The sequence below is a fragment of the Somniosus microcephalus genome, chromosome 7 (genome assembly GCF_052327205.1).
Source record: "Somniosus microcephalus isolate GS21.2 chromosome 7, FLI_Smic_1.0, whole genome shotgun sequence".
In the NCBI taxonomy this organism is placed as follows: Eukaryota; Metazoa; Chordata; class Chondrichthyes; order Squaliformes; family Somniosidae; genus Somniosus; species Somniosus microcephalus.
This window is the reverse complement of record NC_140993.1, coordinates 16,464,823-16,481,432: the sequence shown is the minus strand read 5'-3', so window position 1 is coordinate 16,481,432 and position 16,610 is coordinate 16,464,823. Positions and strand designations below refer to the sequence as shown.

Here is a 16,610-nt window from a genome sequence, read left to right as displayed (position 1 = left end):
TGGACGTTGAGCGAATGGTAGCCCTTCCGGTTGCGGTAATCCTCGGCATTCTCCAGAGATGCCCGCAAAGCCACATGTGTGCAGTCAATGGCGCCCTGCACCATGGGGAAGCCCGCGAATGCTGCAAAGCCCATTGCATGCTGTTGCTGCTTGGCAAGGGCCATGGAGAAGGAGATGAACTGACGTCTCCTTTTGAAAAGGGCATTGGTCACCTGGCGGATGCAGCAATGCACGGCGAACTGGGAGATGTTGGAAATGTCCCCAGTCGCGGATTGGAAGGAGCTGGTGGCATAGAAGTTGAGAGCCACCGTCACCTTCACTGCCACCGACAGAGACGTCCTGCTCCTCAGATGTGGCTGCAGATCACTGCCAAGCAGGTGGCAGATCTCTGTGACCACCTCCCTTCGGAATCACAGCCTCCGAACACACTGCTCGTCAGACATGTTGAGATAGGAGAAATGCTGGCGGTATACCCTGGGTGGGTAAGGCCTCCTTTCCCGATGCCTGTTGCCCCCTCTCCGTCTAGCCAGGGCTGCCACTCTCTCACGGCATCTGTGAGCCCTTTGGATGCAATGGAGAAAGCCAGCGTTTGCACCCATTGCAGCCCCCATAATATGTTAGCAAAGAATGAGATGTTAATGAGGCAAAGACAAGTGGAAAGCTGTGGCCTGAAGCCAGAAGTACCTGTCCGAGTGTTGAGCCAAAGCAGAAAGCTCTCTACCTTGGTCTCTCTGCAAAGATCCGTCTCTCAAGAAGGAGTGCTGCGAAATGGCAGCCTTTTATAGTGCAGGAGGAGTGCCCTTTAATTTGCGCCCCCCGCATCGACTGAGCACTGTTCCACTCTACCAGTCGCTCGGGGCGCCGGGCGCACAATGGGGCGTCGCAACTGAATTTCCGGTTGGGGGCGCACAAAGGGCGTTGCACGAGGAAATGACGTCATGATCTGCGTGCGCATCTGAGCGCGCGCAAAGACTTTGCGCCGCCGCTAAATCTCTAGTGAAGTTGGGGAGAGGCGCAGTTCGCGCTGCGCCCGGCCGCTAGCCGCCTAGCGCCCGACATCTACTCCTCCTAAGGCGCTACCGGCTGGCGCAACCAACTGAATTTCTAGGCCTATGACTCTTGGTTCTAGACACTCCAGCCAGGGGGAAACAGCCTCTCAGCATCTACCCTGTCAATCCCTGTAAGAATTTTATACGTTTCAATGAAATCACCTCTCATTCTTCTATCATATATAAATAGATGCATTTGGCTTTTTACCAAAACAGTGCCAATAAAATAACACATTCACCAAATAGATACATTTCCCCATAAAATTCGCAGGCAATGATCCAATTTTTAAAATCAGAGAGACCTGTGCACAAATTGTTGAAAGTGGCAGGACAGATTGAGAAAGCGGTTAAGACGCACACGGGATCCTGGGCTTCATAAATAGAGGTATAGGCCTCAATTTTAACTTACCCGTGGAGGCGGGATTGGAGGCGTGCGGGGGGGTTAAAATCCTGAATTCAGGGGTTCCGACACCATCCCGCCCCCATGCCAGTTTCAAAGGAGGCGGGTACCCGCCCCGCACTGGGACCCGCCTACCCGAGGCGGGAAGGGATTAGTGACAATTAACTGCCTGTTAACAATTCGCAACCGGCTACATTGAGATTTGAACTTACAACCTGTGTGTTGCTAGTCCAGTGCAATAACCACTCAGCTGGGGTTGCGCCCAATGGTGCCCTGCAGCGCTGATCTTTCGGGAGTTGCCGGGGTCCCCGGACGGACACTTCATCTGCATGGGCTCATCAACAACAACTTGTATTTATATAGCACCTTTAACGTAGTAAAACGTCCCAAGGCGCTTCACAGGAGCGATTATCAGACAAAATTTGACACCGAGCCACATAAGGAGATATTAGGACAGGTGACCAAACGCTTGGTCAAAGAGGGAGGTTTTAAGGAGCATCTTAAAGGAGCGAGGTAGAGAGGTGGAGAGGTTTAGGGAGGGAATTCCAGAGCTTGGGGCCCAGGCAGCTGAAGGCACGGCCGCCAATGGTGGAGCGATGGAAATCGGGGATGTGCAAGAGGCCAGAATTGGAGGAGCGCAGAGATCTTGGAGGGTTGTAGGGCTGGTAGGAGGTTACAGAGATAGGGAGGGGTGAGGAGGTTACAGAGGCAGGGAGGTGGGGTGAGGAGGTTACTGAGGCAGGGAGTGGAGGCGAGGAGGCTACAGAGACAGGGAGGGGGGGCGAGGAGGTTACAGAGATTGGGGGGGGCGAGGAGGTTACAGAGACAGGGAGGGGGGGCGAGGAGGGGTGAGGAGGTTACAGAGATAGGGAGGGGGCGAGGAGGTTACAGAGACGGGGGGGTGGTGAGGAGGTTACAGAGACAGGGGGGGCAAGGAGGTTACAGAGACGGGGGGGGCGAGGAGGTTACAGAGACGGGGGGGCGAGGAGGTTACAGAGACAGGGAGGGGGGGCGAGGAGGTTACAGAGACAGGGATGGGGGGGCGAGGAGGTTACAGAGACAGGGAGGGGGGGCGAGGAGGTTACAGAGGCAGGGAGGGGGGCGAGGAGGTTACTGAGGCAGGGAGTGGAGGCGAGGAGGCTACAGAGACAGGGAGGGGGGCGAGGAGGTTACAGAGATTGGGGGGGGCGAGGAGGTTACAGAGACAGGGAGGGGGGGTGAGGAGGGGTGAGGAGGTTACAGAGATAGGGAGGGGGCGAGGAGGTTACAGAGACGGGGGGGTGGTGAGGAGGTTACAGAGACGGGGGGGGCGAGGAGGTTACAGAGACGGGGGGGCGAGGAGGTTACAGAGACGGGGGGGGCGAGGAGGTTACAGAGACAGGGAGGGGGGGCGAGGAGGTTACAGAGACAGGGAGGGGGGGCGAGGAGGTTACAGAGGCAGGGAGGGGGGGCGAGGAGGTTACAGAGGCAGGGAGGGGGGCGAGGAGGTTACAGAGACGGGGGGGCGAGGAGGTTACAGAGACGGGGGGGGGCGAGGAGGGACAGAGACGGGGGGGCGAGGGGGGACAGAGACGGGGGGGGCGAGGGGGGACAGAGACGGGGGGGGCGAGGGGGGACAGAGACGGGGGGGCGAGGGGGGACAGAGACGGGGGGGCGAGGGGGGACAGAGACGGGGGGGCGAGGGGGGACAGAGACGGGGGGGCGAGGGGGGACAGAGACGGGGGGGCGAGGGGGGACAGAGACGGGGGGGCGAGGGGGGACAGAGACGGGGGGGCGAGGGGGGACAGAGATGGGGGGGCGAGGGGGGACAGAGATGGGGGGGCGAGGGGGGACAGAGATGGGGGGGCGAGGGGGGACAGAGATGGGGGGGCGAGGGGGGACAGAGATGGGGGGCGAGGGGGGACAGAGATGGGGGGGCGAGGGGGGACAGAGATGGGGGGGCGAGGGGGGACAGAGATGGGGGGGCGAGGGGGGACAGAGATGGGGGCGAGGGGGGACAGAGATGGGGGGGTGAGGGGGGACAGAGATGGGGGGGCGAGGGGGGACAGAGATGGGGGGGCGAGGGGGGACAGAGATGGGGGGGCGAGGGGGGACAGAGATGGGGGGGCGAGGGGGGACAGAGATGGGGGGGCGAGGGGGGACAGAGATGGGGGGGCGAGGGGGGACAGAGATGGGGGGGCGAGGGGGGACAGAGATGGGGGGGCGAGGGGGGACAGAGATGGGGGGGCGAGGGGGGACAGAGATGGGGGGGCGAGGGGGGACAGAGATGGGGGGGCGAGGGGGGACAGAGATGGGGGGCGAGGGGGGACAGAGATGGGGGGGCGAGGGGGGACAGAGATGGGGGCGAGGGGGGACAGAGATGGGGGGGCGAGGGGGGACAGAGATGGGGGGGCGAGGGGGGACAGAGATGGGGGGGCGAGGGGGGACAGAGATGGGGGGGCGAGCGGGGACAGAGATGGGGGGCGAGGGGGGACAGAGATGGGGGGGCGAGGGGGGTTACAGAGACATGGAGGGGGGGGGGAGAGGGGCGGGGCCATGGAGGGATTTGAACACAAGGATGAGAATTTTTTTTATAAGAGACACGTTGCCGGACCGGGTGCCGATACGGTCAGCAAGCACAGGGTGGTTCTGGAGATGGAGCACGTGGTGTCCGCCGGCGTGCTCGAGGCCTCCCGTGACCAGTGGGTGCCGGAGGGACTGGAGTGCATCATCACTCCCGGGGATAACATTTTAAGTTGATTTGTTAAGGTTCCTTTTAACATGTTTTTAAGTTACTGTCTTTATGGGTTGTGCCCCTTTAAAAAGGGGGGGAAGGGGCACACACTGAACATTAAATTGGCAATTGCCACAAGAAGAGTCAGCGAGCACGCGGGGGCAGGGAGGGGGGTGATGGTGCGAGCAGGACTTGGTGCGAGTTAGGACACGGGCAGCAGAGTTTTGGATGACCTCAAGTTTACGGAGGGTGGAATGTGGGAGGCCAGCCAGGAGTGTGTTGGAATAGTCGAGTCTAGAGGTAACAAAGGCCTGGATGAGGGTTTCAGCAGCGGATGAGCTGAGGCAGGGGCGGAATCGGGCGATGTTACCGAGGTGGAAATGGGCAGTCTTGGTGATAGAAACATAGAAGAATAGGAGCAGGAGTCGGCCATTCGGCCCTTCGAGCCTGCTCCGCCATTCAATATGATCATGGCTGATCCTCTATCTCAATACCATATTCCCGCTCTCTCCCCATATCCCGTGATGCCTTTTGTGTCTAGAAATCTATCTATCTCCTTCTTAAATATATTCAGTGACTTGGCCTCCACAGCCTTCTGTGGCAGAGAATTCCACAGGTTCACCACCCAGAGTGATGGAGCGGGTGCATGACCGGAAGCTCATCTCGGGGTCCAATACGACACCAAGGTTTGTGAGCGGTCTGGCTCAGCCTCAGGGAGAGGGAGAGGGAGGAGGGAGGAGGGAGGAGGGAGTAGGGAGGAGGGAGGAGGGAGAGGGAGTTTGACTTTCCCCTTCAGAGGAACGTCCTGATATTTATATTTCGACTGTACAATGGAAGTGACAATATTTCTTGCTCGAGTACCGACGGCAAAAGCCTAGCCCATTAAACAGCAGTACAAGAAGAAAAAAAATACATATAAAAGGCAGCAGATTTATCCACACACCAAAAACATCCAGCTCCTGGTTGTATGCCTCTTAAACCAAAGGAATTGTTCTAACGATTGATATCATAGGCACAGCCTACCTGTAAGAACAATCTCCCCTTTGGAGATCTGTGGATGAACTACTGCATCAAACTTCTTTTTTTCAAACCTTTTCTTACAGCATTGTCCAGTCTGGAAATACACCTGGAATGGGACAACAGATATATATTTTTAATGAATAATTATATTCCAAAACTTTGATTTCAAAACATGTATCGACAGGGTGCATTAATCACAAAGACACCGTCCCGCTGCCCAATTAGCATCCTGATTAATCTAATAGCGCAGCACGGCGGAGGAAAGACTCGGAAAGGGTCCATTTCCATTATTAAAAAGCAAGTGCGATGTTTATGCCATTTAACAACCTCACTACCCGACTGTGATCGCTCCACCATTGGCGGCCGTGCCTTCAGCTGCCTGTGCCCTGAGCTCTGGAATTCCCTCCCTAAACCTCTCCGCCTCTCTATCTCCTGCTTTAAGACGCTCCTTAAAACCTACCTCTTTGGCCAAGCTCTGTCCTAATATCTCACGTGGCTCGGTGTCGAATTTTGTCCGATAATCGCTCTGGTGAAGCACCTTGGGAGGTTTCACTACGGTAAAGGCGATATGTAAATGCAACTTGCTGTTGTTGAATAGCAGTTCTACAAAAACTGGCGGGGGCAACAAAACATTGGAGATGTACGAGCGATTAATGACAAACCTGTAGAGGCGATGCAAGATTCACAGAATGGTACAGCACAGAAGGAGGCCATTCGGCCCATCGTGCCTCTTTGGTGGAGCTATCCAATCAATCAGTCTCACAGTCCTGATCTTTCCCCACAGCCCTGTAAATTTTAACAAGTTTGGCCATTGGCAAGCTTTAAGGGTGATTACTGAACTAATGTTACAACAGGTACAAAAGCAAAATACTGCGGATGCTGGAAATCTGAAATAAAAACAGAAAATGCTGGAAATACTCAGCAGGTCAGGCAGCATCTGTGGAGAGAGAAACAGATGATGGTGTAAGGCGAAAGGAGATGATAATGGGACAGAGACCATAGCTTCTGCCCCCATTTTTTCTAGACGGCAATTGTTGCTGATGATTCTGCTATTCCCATTGCCACCTCCTCTAGACCCATCTTTTGTTTCTTAACTTGCCCCATTACCATCTCCTCTCGCCTCGCACCATCATCCCGAGTGTCATTTAATCTCTCCTGCCTTCCACCTGATCACAGACATTCCCTTTTGTTCTTTCCTCCCCTCCCCCCTTTTCCTGCCCCTACACTTGCTTAAAAACCTGTTACAGAGTCATAACAGCACAGGAGGAGGCCATTCGGCCCATCGAGTCCGTGCCGGCTCTCTGTAAAGCAATCCAGTCAGTCCCATTCCCCCGCTCTATCCCCGTAGCCCTGCAAGTTTATTTCCCTCAAGTGCCTATCCAGTCTCCCCTTGAAAACATCGAGTGTCTCCGCTTCCACCACTTCCGTCGGCAGCGAGTCCCAGGTCCTCACCACTCGCTGCGTAAATAAGTTTTTCCTCACATCCCCCCCTGTATCTCTTGCCCAAAATCTTAAATCTGTGTCCCCTAGTCCTTGTACCGTCAACTAGTGGGAACAGCCTTTCCCCGTCTAGCCTATCCAAACCCGTCATAATCTTGTACACCTCCATCAAATCACCGCTCAACCTCCTTTGCTGTAATGAAAACAAATCCAGCTTCTCCAACCTGTCCTTGTAGCTAAGATCCCCCATCCCCGGAACCATTCTGGGTAAATCTCCTCCGCACCCTCTCGAGGGCCTTCACATCCTTCCTAAAGTGTGGTGACCAGAACTGGACACAATACTCCAGTTGTGGCCTAACCAGAGCTTTATAAAAGATTCAGCATAACATCTACGACTTTTTCCAGATCTGACAAAAAGGTCATCGCCCTGAAGCATTAACGCTGTTTCTCTCTCTCCACAGAGGCTGTGTGACCTGCCGAATGTCTCCAGCATTTTCTGTTAATAATTGCTGCAATAGCTACAGCCCTGAAGATATGTAAAGCCAGCAACTAGAAAGCATGATGGAAGATACACCCTTTCTCCAATAGTGGATGAAATAGTGGTGCGGTTTCTAAATTAAAGTCACATCATACTCATCGCCACAAATTAATACGGATAGTCAAATAGTAGCTGAACATATTGCAAGCTTAGTACAATTAAAGGTAACTTTAAATTGGCATGTTTCCAATGGCAGAGACATTTCACCCCCCCATGCATGATTTGAATTTGAAATTCAGGGTGTGTGTGAATTTGGAAGGGAAATGTTTATGCTAAAAGAACGCGGGACCAGAACAATGTGGGGAGAAGAGGGGAATGTTTTTACGCAGCGAGTTGTTGTGATCTGGAACGCGCTGCCTGAAAGGGCGGTGGAAGCAGATTCAATAGTAACTTTCAAAAGGGGAATTGGATCTCCAACAACAACTTGTGTTTATAGAGCGCCTTTAACGTAGTAAAACGTCCGAAGGCGCTTCACAGGAGCGATTTTCAAACAAAAAATTTGACATTTGAGAAATTAGGGCAGATGACTAAACTCTTGCTCAAAGAGGTAGGTTTCAAGGAGGGTCTTAAGGAGGAGCGAGAGGCGGAGAGGTTTAGACAGGGAATTCCAGAGCTTAGGGCCCCGGCAGCTGAAGGCACGGCCGCCAATGGTGGAGTGATTAAAATCGGGGATGCTCAAGAGGGCAGAATTAGAGGAGCGCAGAGATCTCTGGGGCGGTTGTGGGGCTGGAGGAGGTTAAAGAGATAGGGAGGGGCAAAGCCACGGAGGGATTTTAAAACAAGGATGTGAATTTTAAAATCACTTAAAAGGGAAAAATTTGCAGGGCTGTGGGGAAAGAACGGGGGCAGTGGGACCAATTGGAGAGCTCATTCAAAGAGCCAGCACAGGGACGATGGGCCAAATGGCCTCCTTCTGTGCTGTATGATTCTATGGGGCACTAACCTGAAAAAGTTACCGCCACGCGCCATAAATTGAGTTGTAGCGCCCCAAGCAGGAGGCGGGGTGCTACTGGGCGCGCTTCCCCTTCCTCTTGGGGCGCTCCCATTCAATATCACAGCGCTGCGTGCAACAGCGCCACGCGAGGTTCACGTAGCGCTGCAGTACTCCCTCCCCTGATTAAAGGGGAGGGGCCTAGCGCAGCAGGCACCGGGGCCCTGCTGGAACCACGGGGAGCAGGGTGCTGGCAAAAGAGCCCGGCACTCAAGAGGAGCGTCGGGCTGACCGATCGCGGCCGACACCCCGCAGCAGGAAACGAGAGGGGGCAGGTGCTGGCAGGCGGCCCAAAAAAAAATGACCACCCGCCACCTGCCCTTTAATTTACGCCGCCCCGGCCGCAGGTACGCCCCCCTGACCCTGTCGGACATAGCCTCCGGCGGTAGGTCAGGGGGCGCGAGCCAAGTTAGCAGCTGTGGCGCGAGCGGGGTGCTGCGCACGGTGATAATGTCATCGCCGGAGGTGCAACGCTGTAGGGAGCTACCGGCTACCGCAAAACTCACGCTGAATTTCGCAGGAGGCATTAGCGGCGCCACGCCCGGGCGGTAGTTGCCTTGCGCTGCGTTAGTGCCACCTTGGGGCACTAACGGGAGGCGCAAAGCAACCGAATTTTCCCCCCCTCTGATTCTTTGACACAAAAGCGCTGCATGCTCAGGAATCTGCAATGATCTTTTTATTGTATACTGAGCTCGTCTCTGCAGGAGTAGAATTATCCGAGCCACACAGGCCAGCTCAGTTCAAGCTCAGGTAATTAACGTAAAAAGTTATTTTTACCCAGAAACGCAAGTTAATTTTAGGAACTCTTAACACTTTTCTTTTCCATTTCCCTATTCCATGATCCTGTCCTCACTCCATAGCAACACAAATGCACTTTCCGTTAGAGGTCACTGAGAGTGATCAGGAGTGGGGATCCTGGCTGACTTCTGCCCAGCCTCTCCCCCACCCCCCGCCCTAATCTACCCAGGGACACCGAGGAGATGATTCAGCAAAGGCCAAGGATTGTGTGTACGGCAGCATAGTGGCTATGTTACTGGACCAGTAATCCAGAGGCCTGGTAAGACATGAGTTCACATCCCATCCACGGCAACTGGGGAATTTAAATTCAGTTAATTAAGTAAATCTGGAATAAAGAGCTAGAATCAGTAATGGCGACCGTGAAACTATCAGATTGTTGTGAAGACCCATCTGGTTCACTAATGTCCTTCAGGAAATAGAGAGCATCCTGACGAACTGTATCACAGTATGGTATGGCAGCTGTAGCTACGATGACCGGAAAGCCCTGCAGCGGGTAGTCAAAACTGCCCAACGCATTACCGGCACCCGGCTACCGACCATAGAGCACATATACCAGAAACGCTGTTTACGGAGGTCACAGACCATTATCAAAGACCCTACCCACCCCAGCCACAGTCTGTTCGCCCTCCTGCCATCTGGGAGACGCTACAGATGCATTCGCACCCGAACGACCAGATTTAGGAACAGCTTCTTTCCCAGGGCTGTCATCCTACTGAACTCCACAAATAAACTCTAAAGCCTGCACATCTGCCAATGCACTTTATTATGGTTATGTTTATGTTAATGTATTACAAGCCAAATGAATGTTGAATGTTTAAATGTCTTAATCTAAATGTACACTCTTGGGAGCCGCAAGCCTACATTTCGTTGTACTGCACTTGTGCACTAACAATGACAATAAAGTTGATTATGATTATGATTGGAAATCTGCTGCCTTTACCCGGTCTGGCCGAGATGTGACTCCAGACCCACAGCAATGTGGTTGACTCTTAACTGCTCCTCTGAAATGGGCCGAGCAAGTCACTGAGTTGTATAAGGTGGGTCACCACCACCTTCTCGGGGGCAATTGGGGATGAGCAATACGTGCTGGCGATGCCCACATCCCGTGAATGAATAAAAAAAAAACCTACAAGCTTCCGGGTCAAATGGAATCAAACTGAATACTCAGTACGGATCATAATATTTACACCAGGGGTTGCCAATACATTTGTTGAATAAACTCGTCACCGAGCACAGGTGGAATAAATAATTTATTCCTATACGCGTTAGCTAATATTAAACTAGTGAAATTGACAAATTTTAAAAGGTGCGCTATTTCACGTTTTGCCCACAACACCCGAAAAGCCAAAATGTTTCACAATTCCCAAAAGTTACTGTCCTGGTAATCCTGCGATAGTGTAACAAAAATCACATTTGCCAGCAGTAGAGACATCTCGCTCCTGTGCCTACATGCTTAATTTTTTAAAAACACAACATAATATGCGGCATTGGGGGCACCAATAGGCAACACCACGTGGCTTCTTTAGAGGGGGGTGGGGTGGGGGGGGAACAATAGAATAGCATCCATCCCGCTTTGGTTCACTTCCGTGTAACTGGCGTAGGGTGACGCCAGCAAAGGCCTTGGAGCGAGCTATTGATTTGCTATTTTGGTCTCAAATTGGTGCGTGACTCAGGGGGGGAAATGATGGTTCCTTGATTGGTGCCAACATCCAAAAAAATATACACCTGAACACAACCGAACAAAATTATAATTAAAAATAAACCAATTTCTTTCAAACAGTAAATTTAAATATATTTTTTTTAATAAAGACATGCATTTCTTTAGCGCCTTTCACAACCACCAGACATCCCGAAGCGTTTTACAGTCAATGAAGCACTTTTTGAAGTGGAGTCACCGTTGTAATGCGGGAAACGCGGCAGCCAATTTGCGCACAGCAAGCTCCCACAAACAGCAATGTGATAATGACCAGATAATCTGTTTTTAGTGATGTTGATTGAGGGATAAATATTGGCCCCAGGACACCGGAGAACTCCCCTGTTCTTCTTCGAAATAGTGGCCATGGGATCCTTTACATCCACCCGAGAGGGCAGATGGGGTCTCGGTTTAACATCTCCTCTGAAAGTCGGCACCTCCGACAGTGCAGCACTCCCTCAGCACTGCACTGGATTGTCAGCCTAGATTTTTGTGCTCGAGTCTCTGGAGTGGGACTTGAACCCACAACCTTCTGACTCCGAGGCGAGGGTGCTGCCCACTGAGACACAGCCAACATAGGTTTATGACAACCCTATGTAACAGTTTGACATTTAAGTTCTATAACAACAAAATTATCTTTAGCTCCTCCAACACAAGTATTGCTCTTCCTCATAGTATAGGATGCTTTTCTTGACACTTTTCCCTGACAGTTTTTTCCCTTCCTCCCCTGAAGGAAGTATTCTTCCTTGCAGGAGTATCATCGCATAGTAACTTCTCTTCCTCCTATCCCGCACCCAAGTGGCCATGTTTTAATGGGTGAGTCGTAAGAGTGAAAGTCGGCAAGCGATTCAATGGGGGGGGGAGGGGGCAGGGAAGGGTCATTACAGTGCAGCCCAATTCAGCCCACACCCACTATCCACACACATAAACTTCCAGCATGGGTCACCGAGCAATGTCCTGGGGTGGGAATCCTGGACAATTTTTCAATCCTTGCCACCACTGCTTTGGCTAGCTCAGCACAGACTAGGAATGGAACCTGGGATCACGGTCAACCAGGCAAACTTCCTGGGTCAGCCTGATTAATAACCTAACAACAACAGCAACTTGCATTTACATAGCGCCTTTAACGTAGTAAAATTGTCCCAGGGCGCTTCATGGGACTAAATTTGACACCGAGCCACATAAAGGAGATATTCGGGCAGATACTTGGTCAAAGAGGTAGGTTTTAAGGAGCGTCTTAAAGGAGGGGAGAGGGGCGGAGAGGTTTAGGGAGGGAATTCCAGAGCTTAGGGCCCAGGCAGCTGAAGGCATGGCCGCCAATGGCGGAGCGATTAAAACCTAATGCACTTTTAAATCCCCCCAAAAAGAAAATGACAAGTTGTTGCTCAGATCCCAGGGGCTGGGGGGTGGGGACAAGCAGAGGACATGATCTTAGCTCCCTCAAAATACTATAATATTATCAAAGGAGAAGAAATATCATGCATGAATCACAAGTGGCTGACATGGTGGAGGGAAGATAATGCCAACTTCAAATGACCTCTTAATTATTCCCTTTAATATTGCTCAGAAAAAAGTGTCATTATTCATGCACGTTCAACTGAACCCCTTTCTCTGCAAAATGCCTCCTTAAATCCAGAATTAGCCATCCTGGCAATGAAACAATGAGGCAGTGCCAGCGCCAATCATACCTCGCAGTCGCAATCACAGGAGGGCTTAAATCCACATTCCTTTAGGATTTTTAATGGAACACAGCGCCCAGGAAACACACATTGCCACAAAGAACAATTCGTGACAAAAACCCACCTCTGCTTTAATCCAAGGCGGGGCACCTTTTCAATAAGACCATCAAAAAAAAAGAGTGGTGTACATTACATTGGAGAATGTGAGGTCTGATGATCAGTAAAAGCTAGCGAGATCGATCACAACCCTTGGCTCAATGCACTGGGTTTTTTTTTGTTTAAAGGATTAGAGGAATGGATTACAAATCAAAAAATAAGCCTGGCTCCAGTTGTTTTTAAAAAAGCAATTCGACTTGAGAAAGTGGCATTAATAAAAGTACAACGAAATACAAATATATATATATGCAATTACATTTAAAAAAAACAAAGCGAAGCGAGAAGACAAGTTTACAGCGGAAACCACGACCCCAAAAACTTCACCAGAACTCGCAGTTGCTGAAGTCCTCACCATTAGGAGAAAGCAGCACAGGATAATTCTCCTTGTAACCCAAGCCATGTCTGTTGTCTCCTTCTCTCTCTTTATCCTTCCCAATCTTCTTCTCGAGGACTTGGACACAAGAGCAGCTGGTTGTCTCCTCCTCCTCTCCTTTGGGGTGACTAAATCCGGTCCTTTCTTCTCAAAACCTTCACCTGTTGAGAGTAAGCCCAAGAGTGAACGGGGAACCAGACCGGCTGAGGTTTTGAGAAATGTTGAGGGACCGTGCCCTGCCCTGGGGGCGAGGTCTTTGGGATGCTAGTTTCTGCACACACACACACACAGAGAGAGAGAGAGAGAGAGTAATGTGGTGAATCCCAGGTAGATGCTGTCGGAACACCTCTTGTGTGCTCCACCAGTCAGGGCATTGCCTTAACATTTGGCCCCACCTTGGCAACCTTAAATAAAAATCATACTACTGTAACCCAGGGCCTGAGGCCACCCCACCAAATATTAACTTACAACATCAAAGGAAAAAAAAAACCTCCAGTGCAAAATGACTATTGTTCTAGCAGGTTTTGTTTTTGGAGCTGAATAGTGTTAATAGTCGCGTTGAACACACAGGCCCAACCTCCAAGTTTCTACAGAGGGTTTGCCAACCATCCAGGATTGTCCTGGAGTCGGCAGGAGTCGGTTGCGGGCAACACCCAGGTGGAAAAAATTCTTCGGGGCATTAAAAAAAGATTGCGTGTGTGTGTGTTTTTTTCCATTTTCTTTACGTTTGTTAGTTACAAAAATATAGGCGATGATTCAGAGATAAATGCTGGCCCCAGCCCTCCCCCGCCCTCTTCTTCGAAATATTGGCTGCAGGATCTTTTATGTTAACCTGAGAGAGCAGACGGGGCCTCGGTTTAACGTCTCATCCAAAAGATGGCGCCTCCGACAGTATATGGCTATTTGACTGGGTGCCGTGTTTGGAAAACAGGAGGACACGTGATGAACCCTCCTGGCAAAAAGCCCACCCAGAATTGGCAACCTAAGTCCTACACGCCCAAAGGTTAATTAAAGGTTTTCAATTGTTGGAGGAGCCGTGGTGTATTTCCAGCATATCAACTTCTTTATTATCGTAACCACATCTTAGGTGAGGAGGGGACTTGTGATTCTCCTCGACTCAAAGCCCATTCCTTTCGCTTAGAAAGAAAGAAAGAACTCGGTTTGTCTCAAAGCGCTTTACAGCCAATGAAGTCATTTCTGAAGTGCAGTCACTGTTGTAATGTGAGAAACGTGTCAGCCAATCTGCACACAGCAAGCTCCCACAAACAGTGCTGACCAGATAATCTGTTTTTTTTTAGTGATGTTGGTTCCGAGATAAATATTGGTTCATGTGCCACGGGATCTTTTACGTCCACCTGAGAGGGCAGACGGGGCCTCGGTTTATCGTCTCATCTGAAAGACGGCACCTCCGACAGTGCAGCACTCCCTCAGCACTGCACTGGGAGCGTCAGCTTAACTTTGTGCTCAAGTCTCTGGAGTGGGACTTGCTCTCACAGCCTTCATTAAGTAAGGATGATGGAGATGCCCCTCCATTTTAAAATATATTCTTCCTGCTAGGAGATAACCAAACTTATGCTAAGTGGTATCTGTTTTTGTAATACTGTTAAATGCAAAAATATGTAACTCATTGCTACTTGCCTGTTGCTGAAAATAGTTCCTAGCCATATGCAGCTAAATTGACTTCGCTGCTAACCTTATTTGTTTTGTTAAAGGGCAGGACTGCTTCAAATAAAATCTTAAACAAAGTTTGTTTGCTAAATAATCAACGTGAAGAATTTAGTTCACATTGCATCATTATAAACCCCATGACTTTTATGTGTCACGTCTTTGAAATAAAAATAACGTCTTTGACTCCGGACCCTAGTCAGAAGGCAAGATTCTCTCTGTGTGTCAGCCGTGGCTCAGTGGGCAGCGCTCTCACCTCAGAGTCAGAAGATTGTGGGCTCAAGTCCCCACTCCAGAGGCTTGAGCACAAAAATCTAGGCTGACACTCCCAGTGCAGTACTGAGGGAGTGCCGCAGTGTCGGAGGTGCCGACTTTCAGAGGAGATGTTAAACCGAGGCCCCGTCTGCTCTCTCAGGTGGACATAAAAGATCCCACAGCCACTATTTTGAAGAAGAGCAGGGATGTTTTCCCCAGTGTCCTGGGCCAATATTTATCCCTTAATCAACATCACTAACACAGATTTATTGCGAGGGGAATTGAATACAAAAGTAGGGAGGTTATGCTTCAGTTATACAGGGCATTGGTGAGACCACATCTGGAGTACTGTGTACAGTATTGGGCTCCTTATTTAAGGAAGGATGTAAATGCATTGGAAGCAGTTCAGAGAAGGTTTACTAGACCAATACCTGGAATGGGCGGGTTGTCTTATGAGGACAGGTTGGACAGGTTAGGCTTGTATCCGCTGGAGTTTAGAAGAGTAAGAGGTGACTTGATTGAAACATATAAGATCCTGAGGGGTCTGGACAGGGTGGATGTGGAGAGGATGTTTCCTCTTGTGGGAGAATCTAGAACTAGGGGTCACGGTTTAAAAATAAGGGGTCGCCCATTTAAGACAGAGATGAGGAGAAATTTTTTCTCACAGAGGGTCGTGAGTCTTTGGAACTCTCTTCCTCAGAGGGCGGTGGAAGCAGAGTCTTTGAATATTTTTAAGGGAGAGGTAGATAGATTCTTGATAAGCAAGGGGGTGAAAGGTTATCAGGGGATAGGCGGGAATGTGGAGTAATCGGATCAGCCATGATCTTATTGAATGGCGGAGCAGGCTCGAGGGATCGAGTGGCCGACTCCTGCTCCTAATTTGTATGTTTGTATGTATTATCAGATCATTATCACATTGCTGTGTGTGGGAGCTTGCTGTGTGCCAATAGGCTGCCATGGTTCTCACATTACAACAGTGACTACACTTCAAAAGTACTTCACTGGCTGTAAAGCGCTTTTGGACATCCTGAGGTTGTGAAAGGTGCTATATAAATGCAAGTCTTTCTATTTCTACCTGTTAAAGAGAATGAAAGATGCTCCACTCCATGCCACCCAGACGCTTGTTGTTTTTTCTTTTGGCTTCCTCCACACTTGGTTAAACACCGAGAATATTCACTGGTGACTGGTTGACAGTGGCTGACAGTCTCTCCAAAGACTATTTGCCACTGAAGACTTTGAAAGGACGTACAGAAAGGACATAGGATCTTCTGTCCAAAAGTGTCAGCCCTGGCTCAGTTGGTAGCACCCATGCCTCTGAGTCAGAAGGTTGTGAGCATAAATTTGAGGCTGGCCCTTCAGTTTCTGAGGGTAGTGCTGCCCTGTCGGAGGTGCCGTGTTTCCGATGAGACGTTAAACCGAGGCCCCCTCTGCTCTCTCAGGTGGACGTAAAAGATCCCACGGGCACTATTTCAAAGAAGAGCAGGGGAGTTATCCCCCGGCGCCCTGGCCAATATTTATCCCTCAATCAACATCAGTGAAATAAATGATCTGGTCATCATCACAGTGCTGTTTGTGGGAGCTTGCTGTGCGCAAATTGGCTGCCGCGTTTCCCACATTACAACAGTGACTATGCTTCAAAAAGTACTTCATTGGTGATGTGCCTCAATAAATCCGAGACTCGATGTTAGCGAAACAAAACAAGGCTTTTATTGACTTAGAAGGTAACACACAGAGGAGAATGTATCTTCCATCCAGAGGTCTGCCGTACTGGATGTGCTGCAGGCTGGGCCAGCTTACATAGGAGCCAGGTATGGGCGGAGCCCTACACACAGTACAATAC

General features: G+C 50.7%; 1 protein-coding gene across 1 annotated transcript in view; it reads right to left on the bottom strand.

Annotated features, from left to right (window-relative positions):
• The window catches only part of LOC147114526 (desmoglein-2-like), a 91,465-nt gene extending 78,311 nt beyond the window's left edge, over positions 1 to 13,154 (bottom strand). Inside the window, exons 1-2 of the mRNA XM_085992261.1 lie at positions 12,830 to 13,154; positions 5,186 to 5,288 (exon numbers count right to left, since the gene is read on the bottom strand). Coding sequence (XP_085848387.1) covers positions 5,186 to 5,288; positions 12,830 to 12,877 — 151 coding nt within the window. The 5' untranslated portion in view covers positions 12,878 to 13,154. The remainder of the gene's footprint in view (positions 1 to 5,185; positions 5,289 to 12,829) is intronic.
• Between the last annotated feature and the right edge of the window lie 3,456 nt (positions 13,155 to 16,610).